This window comes from Emydura macquarii, unplaced genomic scaffold (genome assembly GCF_026122565.2).
Source record: "Emydura macquarii macquarii isolate MOO-44397 ecotype Brisbane River unplaced genomic scaffold, CSIRO-AGI_Emac_v2 contig_2205, whole genome shotgun sequence".
NCBI lineage: Eukaryota > Metazoa > Chordata > Testudines > Chelidae > Emydura > Emydura macquarii.
In genome coordinates this window covers 2625688-2638598 of record NW_027132342.1, presented here as the reverse complement: position 1 = coordinate 2638598, position 12911 = coordinate 2625688, and the positions used below count along the sequence as shown (strand labels likewise).

Below are 12911 nucleotides of genomic sequence, written 5' to 3'. Positions count from 1 at the left end.
AAAAGTATGTGGACAACTAGAATATAGCAAAATTAGGCTACCACAACAGACTGTGATCAATTTTCCCTAGGCCTTATGGAAAAACTTGAAAGGTTCGAGTGCCTTATAGGCAGAATTTGTGTTGCTAGCAAATATAACAATCCCGTATTCTTCACGTTTTTGTTTGTACTTAGAAAGAACCATTTAACTGCAGAATAATGAGATCTATGTACTGTCTTACTCTGGGAGGGCATGTGATGGGAATTGCTTCTGTAGATGGCTGTGAAGTTTTGAAAATTGGTCGAATGATTTTTCCACAAAAGTGACCACCTGGCAGGTTTGCACCACCTGGACTAGATATTGCTGCATTGGGGAAAACAGAAATGATTAGAGAGAGGCTGATGCAAAAAAGGTACATGCAAAAATACAAAGAGATTTCAACAAAGAAAAACCTTTCTGTAATGTAGCTCCAAGTGCCAGAAAATATAATGTGCAATTTATAGGCGTAGCTGTATAAAGAGGAACTTGTCTGGATGACATGTAGTTGAAACATTGAAGTATCACCACTGTGTGAGAAAACTAATACTGTTCCAGTCAAGCAGCATACAGCAGTTTCTATCAGGCTTCCTAATTTTGTGCTCTGCTTTCTTTATGGGTACTATAATTAGCTCTTGATTTATTTTTCACTATAGGGCAGGAACTGTTCTCTTTAATGGTTCCCCGCTAATAGCTCTCTGCCTGGTTTTATTTCCCTCCAGAATCGCATTGCTTATGCCACCGCTGCTCATTCCATGATCCTTTCATTGTGGCGCAAGCACGTTTTATATAACCAAGGCAGGAGAGCACGTAAGCTAAGGGAAGAGTAGTTAAAGATCAAGAAAAAGGAGGACAAGCGGAGAGCAAAATACATACAGAGTCAGGCTTTTTGCTGAACCCTAAAATGGTTGCTCTGGCAATTGACCTCACTGCATCCAGCATGTTGGATTCCTGGGGCGCACTCTGTGAAGCTGCAGACTTGGCAGAGCCTGTGGCTGACATTTGTGCGAGCGTATGGATCAGGTTATTGAGTTTGACAGGGAAGCACTCTAAACTTTCCTTTATTTTCCTGAGAAAACAAAACAATAAAAGAAGATCAAATGTTAATTCTTCTCTTCATGCGTTCATTTCCCTTTGCTTCCATTTCCTGATGCTTGCTGCCATGAGTGCAACTAAAAACCCAAAACACACACACTGTCACTGTTCGTTTGCAGCAATACAACTTATCCAACAATTGAGCCCCGTTCAGAGAAGTTATTCCATCAATCTTCAAAGGACTAGGGCCGGGTGTTATCATGAAAGTACAAAATACACTCACTGGGCTAACCACCTGGGTAACCCACCTGACATATCTCAGTGATTCTTATTCCTGATTAGCCGGACCCATCCAACTCCTCATTGGAGAACAGAGGCACACATAATGCCTCCATTCATGCTGAGAAGCAGCAATTGCCAGACCCTTACGGGTGCAATATGTGCTTCCTCCAGCTGGGCTCAGGAGACTGTCCATGGCAGTTCCCTTTGCATATGCCAACCTCCCAGTGACACACTGCTGCCTGTGCTCAGGGAGCATCAGCACCACAGTTGAGAATCTCAAAGCTGATTTGGGGATTCACCTAGAAGAGTTTGTGTTGCTAACTCCCCTAGTGGACTTTAATAATCTAAACTCATGATCCTATTTACCTTTGTGTAGCTACATAAGAAGGAAAGACCTCCCTATGGCATCTTTCCCCATTTCATTCCTCTGAAATATAAGCCAAAGCACAGTTCTAATTTCCTAGAGCTTTGCAATCCTTCAGGATGAAAGGCATTATATATAAATAAGCATGACCACTTCTTCAGCTAAAATGTGAATTCTGTTTGGAAAATGGCACTTGCAAAATCATATCACCACAAGTTATTGAAGGGGGAGAGGAACTACCCCTAAAATCCAGTTGGCCTGTTTAATTCAGTTACTAACTGAGTCTGTTTTCACCAGTATGTTAACGTTTCTCTCCCTTCTCCTATTTACCTTTGAGGTCAGCTTTCTGGGATACCCAGGATGATGGGTCATGTAATGGAGTAACAATCATTTAGGCTTAAACTACACAGCCCAAAAAACTATGAGAGTCCCAGTTTTCCCTAATTTAGGAAAGTAGCCAAATACATGCTTAAATCTATTGCTAGTCAGGAGTGCACTGAAGCACATGCTGAACTTTAACCATCTGGTTAAGTCCCATTCTCTTCAAACTTCAGAATGTTTTAAAGTTAAGCATGTGCTTACGCTACGTTGTGAATAGCTGCGCTTTCCTGAATTGAGATCTAAGTTTGCATGACCTCTTGATATTCAGGCTGAAGACTCTGGTAGCTTTCACAAAGGCAACTATACCTAAAAGAACATGCCCAGAGGCAAAGCGAAAAACAATTGCGCATGCAGAATTCACTCAAAATGTGCAGATCTGTCATGTAAAAATTAGCCACATTAAACTGAGTAAGCGTGGTGGGTAAAGAAATACATTTTTTTCTTAATATAATATGAAAAAAATAATCTGCCAATAAGGCAGGATAATTATCATTTTAATAAGTCTTTTGAAAGAGGCTGTTTTATAAATGACACAATTTAGGAGTCTCATGCAAAACACGAAAATAAATTTTAATTTAGGATATTATTGAAAAATCAATGCAGCACTGATTAATTAGGACATATCCAAGGTTGTAAAACTTTTCTTTATTCAGTTTCTAGGAGAAAAAAATATTATATTCAAAGTGTAGATTAATCGCTTGATAAATCACTGGGATGTGTTTTGGGTTGTGGAATCTGGAGCTCTACCATAATACAGAAAAGCAGCCAGAAAAATCAGAATATTACTGGGAGAATCATGTTAATTTTAAAACTAAACACTGGGCACTTGAATCTAACTTGTATGAAACATGCCTTTGCTCACACTGCAAAACCAACTTGGTATTCAAACAGTATCAATATTGCAGAGCAGCTGATATCAGAGGACCATAATTCAGGCAATTCATTTCCATAATGGCTTGTTGTTCTTTTTATGGGTCCATTAAACCTCTCACGTGATTTTAACCTGTAGATTGCTAAACACATACCTTTACTTTATACCTAAACTGAAAAAAATAAATATTTGCTTTATTAACTATTTGAAAGGGATGCTACCAATGGAATTTTTGAAAAAGTTATACATATATAGAAAAAAATTCAGCACCTCATTTAGCCTAGTAAATGATGTGCTGCAAGGTCTTGTTTGCTCTTTTTGGTTGATGTTTGTGAGTGTCTTCTCAGCAATAGGCAAACAAGCTTGGGCTCTGATCAGGCAGTTGTTTCTGTGGTGGTGGCCCCTTCACTCACACTTACTCAATGGGGCTCCATCTGGTTGCAAGGCTCTACTCGTACAGATCTATATACTAGACTATATAGTGAAATGAAATGAAACTGAAAAAAAGAGAGGACTGATTTTAATTCTAGTAACTTTGTAACTATAGCTTTGTAACTATAGCTGGCACATGATTTTCAGGAAGAAATGTAATTTTCCACTTGACAGCATCCCCTTTACCAGTCAGGTTAGTTTCTGGCCTGCTTTTTCAGAAAGTAAGTTGCGTTTTCAGTGTAATTCACATGTTGAATTTGAATTTCAATTGAATTTGGATTTTATACATGGTTCACAGCATTCCTAAGGAACTGTTAAACTCTGACACCAGTTAGGGCATGCAGAGACTGAGGTGGTTGCTCTCTGAAGCATGGATGGGCAAAAAATGTTTGGCCAATGTCTTCACAATTGACTAATGATTTGGGGTGCTTAATTTTTGGGTGACCAACTAGGGACACCTGAAAGGGGACTGATATTCTGCGGATGGGTGCTTAGTGCTTTCTGCAAACCAGGCCCTCTTCATGAGGTCTCACAAAGAGAGGCACTCAAAATCCCTAGCCACATATGCAAATCTCAGCCTTAATATAAAAAATAAGAATCCCTTGCTCCTAATTTTAGTGTTAAACCTGAACCCATTATTGAAGGTTTGAAATGTCCCAGGAAGCTTTTCCCAGCTTTTTATTTCCATCTGGGACAGGAACTGTCACCATATAGTATAATAAGCAAGACTGTTCTCATGGGAGTGTCAGATATGATTGGAAGTGAAATTCCTCATAAGAAAGCCTCTGGAGATTCAGTCATGTAGTTTAGGGTTTTCAAAGGCAACCCAAGCTGTAGCTGCTAGGCACCCCCAAACACACGATGATGATTCCCTTGAGGAGGACATCTGTGAGCTACTGCACATGTGAAGTTTCTCCCGGACTCCATGGATGAATGATGTTTGGGCATCTGTAGAGGACCTGGAAATGGTCACATGCCCTATGACAGAACAGCTCATTTTGAAGAATTACCTTCAAGTGTAATCAGGTGGCACGGAGAGAAACATACACACACACAACCTGGATCCCCAGCATTCCTCAAATGTATTAAATGTGTTTGAAGTGGTGTGCCATATCAAAGACCTGATCCTGGCTGGGCTGCAATAAGCCTGATAGGCTCTGTGAGTGGAAGAGAAAAGGGAAGGATGCACATGTGCATGAGATGAGAAGCAAACTCGTTTGCAAGTTCTCCCAACCCACTTCAGCAACTCTATGCCATCCTGTCCATTTTGCTGCTTCACACACCCCTTTCTTACCTGGCAATAATCATTCTGCTGTCAGGGGCCTCTGGCAAAGCAATGAATACCAGTAAGGTGAAGGGTTCCCCATCTGCTGGCCTTCCCTACAATGCAGTGTAGGATACATTTGTTCAGCCTGTCATTTTATGGGGGAGGCTGCTTAGCAGGGGAGAGGAAGAAGTTTGCCTTTATTCCTTTGAGGCACATACACTGTGGTCATTATTATCTGCTGCTGTAAATCAGCTGCAAGCGCACTTTGAGAGGGTAGTTTCGTCTGTGCCCTTTCAGATGTCCTCAACCTCCACTGGTGTTTTAGTTAGTTGGGGGATGGGTTGCTGAGAGATATGCTGCCAGTTGGGAAATGGCGTTCTGCTGATTGGCCAGAGGTTTGTGTTATGAGGTTTTTGTGGTCTTTAGTAGTGTGGTTTGGAATCTACGCGCATGACCTGTGCAATGACGGGTGCATAATAAATTATTCTGTTAATAAATAAAGTGAAAAGATACATCAACTAACACCCCTTTAACATCTCCCCTGCTGTCAAGCGTTTGAAGATGTGCATTGCTAATTTTCTGGTAATCTTCAGATCCGCAATGCAGCTCTTATTCATTTGCAGGAGCAGTGGGGTTCCTTGTGTAGTGCAATGGATTTAAACGCGTCAGTCATAGCATGGAACCAATTTTAATCTATTTTAAAAAAACCAGACTAACTGTAAATCATTTTAAGAAAACTTTTTAAAATGTCACAAAACATCAAGGTGACACTTGAGAGGGATAGCACTTTGCAATAAACCAGACTAGGCGATCTATTTCCAGGAGTAGGAAGGGTTCCCTGTTTCTGTGGATAAAACAGTGTTTTCTGGGGTAGAGAAGGGATGGGGGAGAGGAGGATCAAACTGAGTTTCAAGGCTCAAACTGAGTTTAGGGCAGGGATGCAGTATAGGCAAATGTTTCATGTGGCGGTGGTATCCACAGAAGTGGCAAGTTAATGCAGAAACTCTTGTTTAAGTCTCAAATGCCACTATGTTGATCCGTGAAATGCAAGAATGATTCTCCCAGAACCTATAACTTAGGAAACGTGCTGCTGCCGGGCAGCTGATGATAGTGCAGTGACTCAGTGCTGGGGATCATAAACCATCTTCCAAAGAAAATGTGCAGATGCTAACAGAGATTACAGAATGGATCTTAAATGAAGAACCAGAGCAGTAGCAATTCCTACAACATAGTAATTTTATCAGTCGTGAAAGGAGTTGGTAGGTTAGAACCCAACCTCCACTAGCATTATTCTGTTGGCTCAAAATATTAAAGAGCAAGAAAAATAGCCTAACAAAAGGAATATCCATCCCAAGAATATTTATGATGGCGTTAGTCATCTTACTGTTTGAGCTATTCTTAAATAACAAAGGATGCAATTTTTGGTGTTGTTGACAAAACTGAACAACTCAGATAACTGGTAAAGCAATCTATTTATGTCGGAGTAATACCATTATATTGTACTGACTGCCATTAAAAAGTCCAACTTTGCAACCAGCCACCACATACCATGGTATCTGAGAGGTCAAACTATTTCCTCTTACTTAAATAGGAAATAACTGTTTGTTGGCATGTTGACTTTTTAATGACAATTGTATCTGATATTGGGATTGTCACAGGGAATTCCTGTCCTGCAGTGTCCCTTTCTGACCTAGTGTGGTGATGCAGAACACCCTGCCCCAGTTTCCTTTCTATCAGGACTCCTTAAGAATGCCAGACAATTCAAAAGATATAAGACAATTCCCTTGCTAGGGTTCTAGATTATTAAACACCAATAAATGTAGAATATAGTCTCTCCCTCATATTCAGGGGCTGCACAGCCCTCCTCCTTGGAACCTGTGATCTCTGAAATCTACTCTCCCTTAGAAGAGCTTTTCTCTCTGAGCACATCCCTGCAACTGAGCCCTGAAGGCCTTTTACCAGGCTCGGGTGCTCATGATTCAATTAAGTGCTTTGATAGGCTCTCCCCCGTTAAGTTAGCTTGTCTTGGGTAGCCTGGACCCAGACTTCCTTTAAAAGGACCAGCAACCATCTGACATACCTTCCCCATCCCCACAGATCCAACCTATAATGAAAGGTAGGCTTGACAATGGTCATGTTCTCCAACCAAGTGGGAACTTCCTGTTCATCAGCAACCAGGAAATCCACTAAATTCTTGGCAATGTTCTTGTCTTCCTCAGTAAAATATGATGTAACCATATGATGTACTCAGCCACCTGCACCTGCAGTTCCAGGATTTCAGCCTGGTTCCTATCAACAGTAGCATCCTTCTTCTCCAGCTCATTCCATAGAGAACTGCTGTGTAGCTGAGAGGGCTACTGCCATTATTATAGCTTCTTTCATTCATGTGATCTTAGGGTAAATCTACACTGGAATGTAAACCCAAGGATAGTAAAACTCAAATTAGCAGACCCTGGGTTTGTTAATCTAGGGGTCCCATGTCTACACTTATTTGTAACCCCAAGTTAGGAATTTTTTAACCTTGGGTTCTATCCTGGAGCTTCAGCGTCTACATGGCATTACGCAGGCCAAAGTCCAACTACCCATATCCTGAACTTCCTAGCACCCTTCCAAAATATGGCCGCTCTAGCCCTTAGTTCGTAGTGCAGTGTAGGAAAACTTGACTGTCCAAAGGACAAAGAAAATTGACCCATGGGATTGTGGGATACTTTTGGCAGACTCCCGGAGCACAAGTCTAGTGGGTCTGTATCTACATGACAAGCAATAGGGCTTGAACCCTGGGTCACTCTCATGGGGTTCTGAGACCCTGGATCCAAGCCTGGGTTAGCGCAATTTGTGTTTAGATGGAAGGGGGATTAGGCCTAAGTTTGAACCCTGGGCTTACACTGCAGTGTAGATATATCTTTAGTGTTGGTGCCACAAGATACCCAGTCTTTTGTCAGATGACCAGCTGTTCCTCTTGGAAGGTCTTTCTAGAGGACTGACAGGTCAATCAACACTTTTGTATCAAAACAAGCTTCCCGATAATCCATTTCTGTGATTACCATCTTATCACCTGTCTCTACACAGGGTTCAATGCCCTGATCCTGCACTCCAGGGCCAGTTCACGCCCTCCCCTCTCCAGCTTCTTTTGCCAGGGTGCATAGAGCTATTCCCTCAATGGTCAGAAACTTGGATAATCAATGGGATACAGTAATAACAGGATACAAAATATATTGGAAGGACAGAATAGGCCATACTGGTGTGGGAGTGGCACTATATGTGAAAGAAAGCGTAGAGTCAAATGAAGTAAAAATCTTAAATAAACCAAACTGTACCATAGAATCTCTATGAATCACAATTCCATACTTAAATAATAAGATAGCAGTAGGGATATACTACTGACCACCTGACCAGAATGGTGATAGTGACTGTTCATGGAGATTAGAGAGGCTATAAAAATAAAATACTCAATAATAATGCGGGATTTAAATAATCCTGATATTGACTGGATACATATAATCTCAGGACAGGATGCAGAGATAAAGTTTCTTGACACCTTAAATGACTGCTTCTTGGAGCAGCTAGACCAGGAATGCACAAGAGGCGTGACAATTCTTGATTTAATCCTAAATGAAGCACAGAATCTGGTCCAAGAAAGCTAATATATCTGAACCGCTTGGTAATAGTGACCATAACAAAACAACATTTAATATCTCTGTGCAGGGGAAAAAACCAAAAACCAAAGCATGGTAGCATTTAATTTCAGAAAGAGGAACTACACAAAAATGAGGAAGTTAGTTCAATAGAAATTAAAAGGTACAGTGTCAAAAGTGATATCTGTGCAAGCTGCATGGAAATTGTTTGAAGACACCATAACAGAGGCTCCATTTAAATGTATACCCCAAATTAAAAAACAGAAAGAGGACCAAACAAGTGCCACCATGGCTAAACAACAAAATAAAAGAAACAATTAGAGGCAAAAAAGCATCCTTTAAAAAGTGGAAGTTAAATCCTACTGAGGAAAATAGAAAGGAGCATAAACTCTGGCAAGTGAAGTATAAAAATGTAATTAAGAAGGCCAAAAAAGAATTTGAAGAATAACCAGTCAAGACTCAAAAAGTAACAGCAAACATTTTTTTAAAGTACCTCAGAAGTGGAAGCTGGCTAAACAACCAGTTGGGGCCACTGGACAATTGAGATACTAAAGGAGCACTCATGGAAGATAAAGCCATTGCGGAGAAACTAAATGAATTCTTTGCTTTAGTCTACATGGCTGAGGATGTGAGGGAGATTCCCAAACCTGAGCATTCTTTTTAGGTGACAAATCTGAGGAACTGTCCCGGATTGAGGGGGTAATTAGAGGAGGTTTTGGAACAAATTGATAAATTCAACAGTAATAAGTCACCAGGACCAGATGGTATTCATGCAAGAGTTCTGAAGGAACTCAAATTTGAAATTGCAGAACTACTAACTGTGGTATGTAACCTATCATTTAAATCAGCTTTGGTACCAGATGACTGGAGGATAGCTACTATGCTGCCAATTTTTAAAACAGGCTCCAAAGGTGATCCCAGCATTTACAGGCCGGTAAGCTTAACTTCAGTATCAGGCAAACTGGCTAAAACTATAATAAAGAACAGACTTATCAGACACATAGATGAACATGGGGAGGAGTCTACAGTTTTTGTAAAGGGAAATCATGCCTCACCAAACTACTATCTACAATCTCCATCCTTAGAGTTTTTTAAGGCCCAGCTTGACAAAGTCCTGGTTAGGATGATTTAGTTGGGATTGGTCCTGCTTTGAGCAGGGGTTTGGACTAGATGACTTCCTGAGGTTCCTTCCAACCTAATATTCTATGATTCTACTAGAATTCTTTGAGGGGTCCAACAATCCTGTAGACAAGGGTGATCCAGTGGATATAGTGTACTTAGTTTTTCAGAAAGCCTTTGACAAGGTCCCTCACCAAAGGCTCTTAAGCCAAGTAAGCCGTCATGGGATAAGAGGGAAGGTCCTTTTCTGGATCAATAACTGGTTAAAAGATAGGAAATAAAGGTTAGGAATAAATAGTCAGTTTTCAGAATGGAGAGAGGTAAATAGTGGTATCCCCCAGGGGGTCTCCTGAGACCAGTGTTATTCAAAATATTCATAAATGTTCAGGAAAAAGGGGTAAATAGTGAAGTGGCAGAATTTGCAGATGATACAAAACTACTCAAGATATCTAAGTCTAAGGCAAACTGCGAAGAGTTACAAAGGGATCTCATAAAACTGGGTGACTGGGCAACAAAATGGCAGATGAAATTCAATGTTGATGTATGCAAAGTAATGCACATTGGAAAGCAGAATCCCAACTATATATATAAAATGATGAGGTTTAAATTAGCAGTTACCATTTAAGAAAGAGATCTTCGAGTCATTGTGGATAGTTCTCTGAAAACATCCACTCAATGTGCAGCAATAGTCAAAAAAATTAACAGAATATTGGGAATCATTAGGAAAGGGAGAGAAAATAAGACAGAAAATATCATATTGCCTCTTTATAAATCCATGGTATGCCCACATCGTGAATATTGCATGCAGGTCTTGTTGCCCCATCTCAAAAAAGATATATTGGAATTGGAAAAGGTACAGAAAAGGGCAACAAAATGATTAGAGATATGGAACAGCTTCCATATGAGAAGAGATTAATAAGACTGGGACTTTTCAGCGTGGAAAAGAAATGACTAAGGGGGGATATGATCATGACTGGTGTGGAGAAAATAAATAAGAAAGTGTTATTTATTCCTTCTCATAACACAAGAACTAGGGGGTCATGAAATTAAATTAATAGGCAGCAGGTTTAAAACAAACAAAAGGAAGTATTTCTTCACACAACACACAGTCAATCGGTGGAACTCTTTGCCAGAGGGTGTTGTGAAGGCCAAGGCTATAATGGGGTTCAAAAAAGAGCTAAATAAGTTCATGGAGGATAAATCAATCAAAGACTATTAGCCAGGATGGGCAGGGATGCAAAACCATGTTCTTAAGTGTCCCTAGCCTCTATTTTCCAGAAGCCGAGAATGGGCGACAGGGGATGGATCACTTGATGATTATCTGTTCTGTTCATTTCCTCTGAAGCACCTGGCATTGGCCACTGACAGAAGACACGATACTGGGCTAGATGGACCATTGGTCTGACCCTGTATGGCCATTCATATGTTCTTATGGTCAGTTCCTGGAGATTAGTATCCAGCTCTTTTTCCATCTGGGTAACTTGCTGCTCGAAGGCAAACATGACATTCTCTAGCCCCAACTTTTGTTTCAGGTCTTCCTCTATTGCTCTGCTCAAGGAGATGGGGTTGATAGTGGACGCTCTCTCTCACACTTCTTTTTCAGTTCTTCCCTTTTGTCCCTGTGACAGACAGGAGAAGTGGGAATATCTGCTTGGTCTGGTAAGAAAATGCTTATCTTTTAGGTTGGAGACCTCTTTCTCAAGGTTTAACTTGGCTCCTTCACACATCTGCTCCTTTAAGTATTTCTTTTCATCCTCTAACTGTTCCACCTGGGTAATGAGACTCAGTTTCTGGTGGTCTCTCCCTGCAGTGACTCTTGCGTTATCTGCATTTGGGCTCCCAAGTCTGCCAGTATATATATTGACTTAAATGACTTGGTCTCCAATGGATTTGGCTGTTCTGATCTACTTATCAAGTTGACTTGTGGTTCTGTCACTTCCTTTCATGAGTGCAAAGTATTTCTTTTGTCAGATAGAGGCATCTTAGTCTCATTGGTCAGCCCTGCACACTCACTCTCCCACGGCTGCTTTGCTTTTCAAGGTCTGCTTCTATTTGACTGGTTCATTCCTGCTGTGTAGTCATCCCCTCCATAGCCTGGAAGTATTTCCATCTCATTTCTTGGATTTGGGCCTCATGAATCTTTGTCTGGCCATCCAACTTCTGGTGGAAAGCTTCCATCAAGGACTGCAGCTTACAGAATTGTTTATACAGTCACATCATAGCTCTTGTTGCCAGCATTTCTCTCGACCTCCAGATCCCTGAAGTCTTTTTTCTGGCCTGCTCAACCCCAGTATCCTGTTGTTCCCCAAAGTAGCTGGTTGCACCCCTCTGAGGGGAAACCCTTTTGGTTTCTCAGTCTGATCTGGTTCCTTTATCAAAAATTCAAGATCCCCAAATGCTCACTCTCTGGGGCTGAGAGTAGTCTGAGGGCATCTACCCTAACTTATGGGAAGCATGAAACCCACAGCCGCTCTCCTACCTTTAATTTTACACCCTCCCCCCAACAATTTCCTGGATGACTTCATATTCACCTATTCTTGTAGCCTCTAGTTTCCTCAAGTTCATCTCAAGTCCATTAAAGTCCATCTGCCTGAAGTAAAAATTTGTAGCAGGGCAACATCTTTCTGTTAGCGCATTCTCCCCACAACCAAGACAGACTATCCATGAGACATCAGATGTTCTTGCCCCAAACTGAGTCTCCACCATCCTTTGTTCAGACTTCACAATAGCCAGCAGTTTGTGGCAGGGTGTCTTTGACATCCCGGCCCTCCCCGGTTCCTCTGGTGCTCAGTGCAAGCAGGCCAGCTTTACAACCATTGTTCTTACAGGGGCAAACCCGTCCTGCATGTCCCACTTCCTCACAGTCAATACATACAATTGAACCCTGTACCTTCTTCCCTTTTGGTGTCGATGACAATTGATCCTTTCCCTTTGTGGAACCTCCTCCACAGGCCTCTGCTGCTGCTCATACATTCCCCAAAATGGAGCTGAACTCCTACAGCTGTGGTTGCCCCTCCATATGCTGACATGGGAGGATCAAAATCTCATAGCCAAGGAAGGTGTCTGCACTGGGCTGCTCGGTCATCCCTCCTTGATGGGAGAGGGTCTCAGAATCCCACTTCTGGTGCCACTTGTCACAAGTTGTTCCTGCCCTGTAGCACCCCTTTACTGACCTAGTGTGGTGCTGCAAGTACTCTCTGCCTCAGTTTCCCTTCTCCTAGGGCCCCTGAAGAGCTCCACACAACCTAAAGGGGTGTAAGACAATTCCCCTGCTGGGATTCTATTTTATTAAATGGAAATAAACTTGAAATAAAGTCTCTCCCCTTGGGCTCACAGGATGCACAACCCTCCTCCTTCATCTTTGGGTGCTCCTCTCCCTTAGGAGAGTGTCTCTGTGTGAGCACATCTCTGCAACTCAACCCTGGCAGCCTTTTATAAGGCTCAGGAGTTAGTTATCCAATTAACTGCCTAGCTAGGCTCATTCCCTTTAAATTAGCTCTTCTAGGATAG

At 41.6% G+C, this 12911-nt stretch overlaps 1 protein-coding gene across 1 annotated transcript in view; it reads right to left on the bottom strand.

Moving 5' to 3' along the window:
• Nucleotides 1-12911, bottom strand: part of PIK3C2G (phosphatidylinositol-4-phosphate 3-kinase catalytic subunit type 2 gamma) — a 262202-nt gene that overhangs the window by 51453 nt on the left and 197838 nt on the right. Inside the window, exons 28-29 of the mRNA XM_067558969.1 lie at nt 892-1084; nt 221-342 (exon numbers count right to left, since the gene is read on the bottom strand). Coding sequence (XP_067415070.1) covers nt 221-342; nt 892-1084 — 315 coding nt within the window. The remainder of the gene's footprint in view (nt 1-220; nt 343-891; nt 1085-12911) is intronic.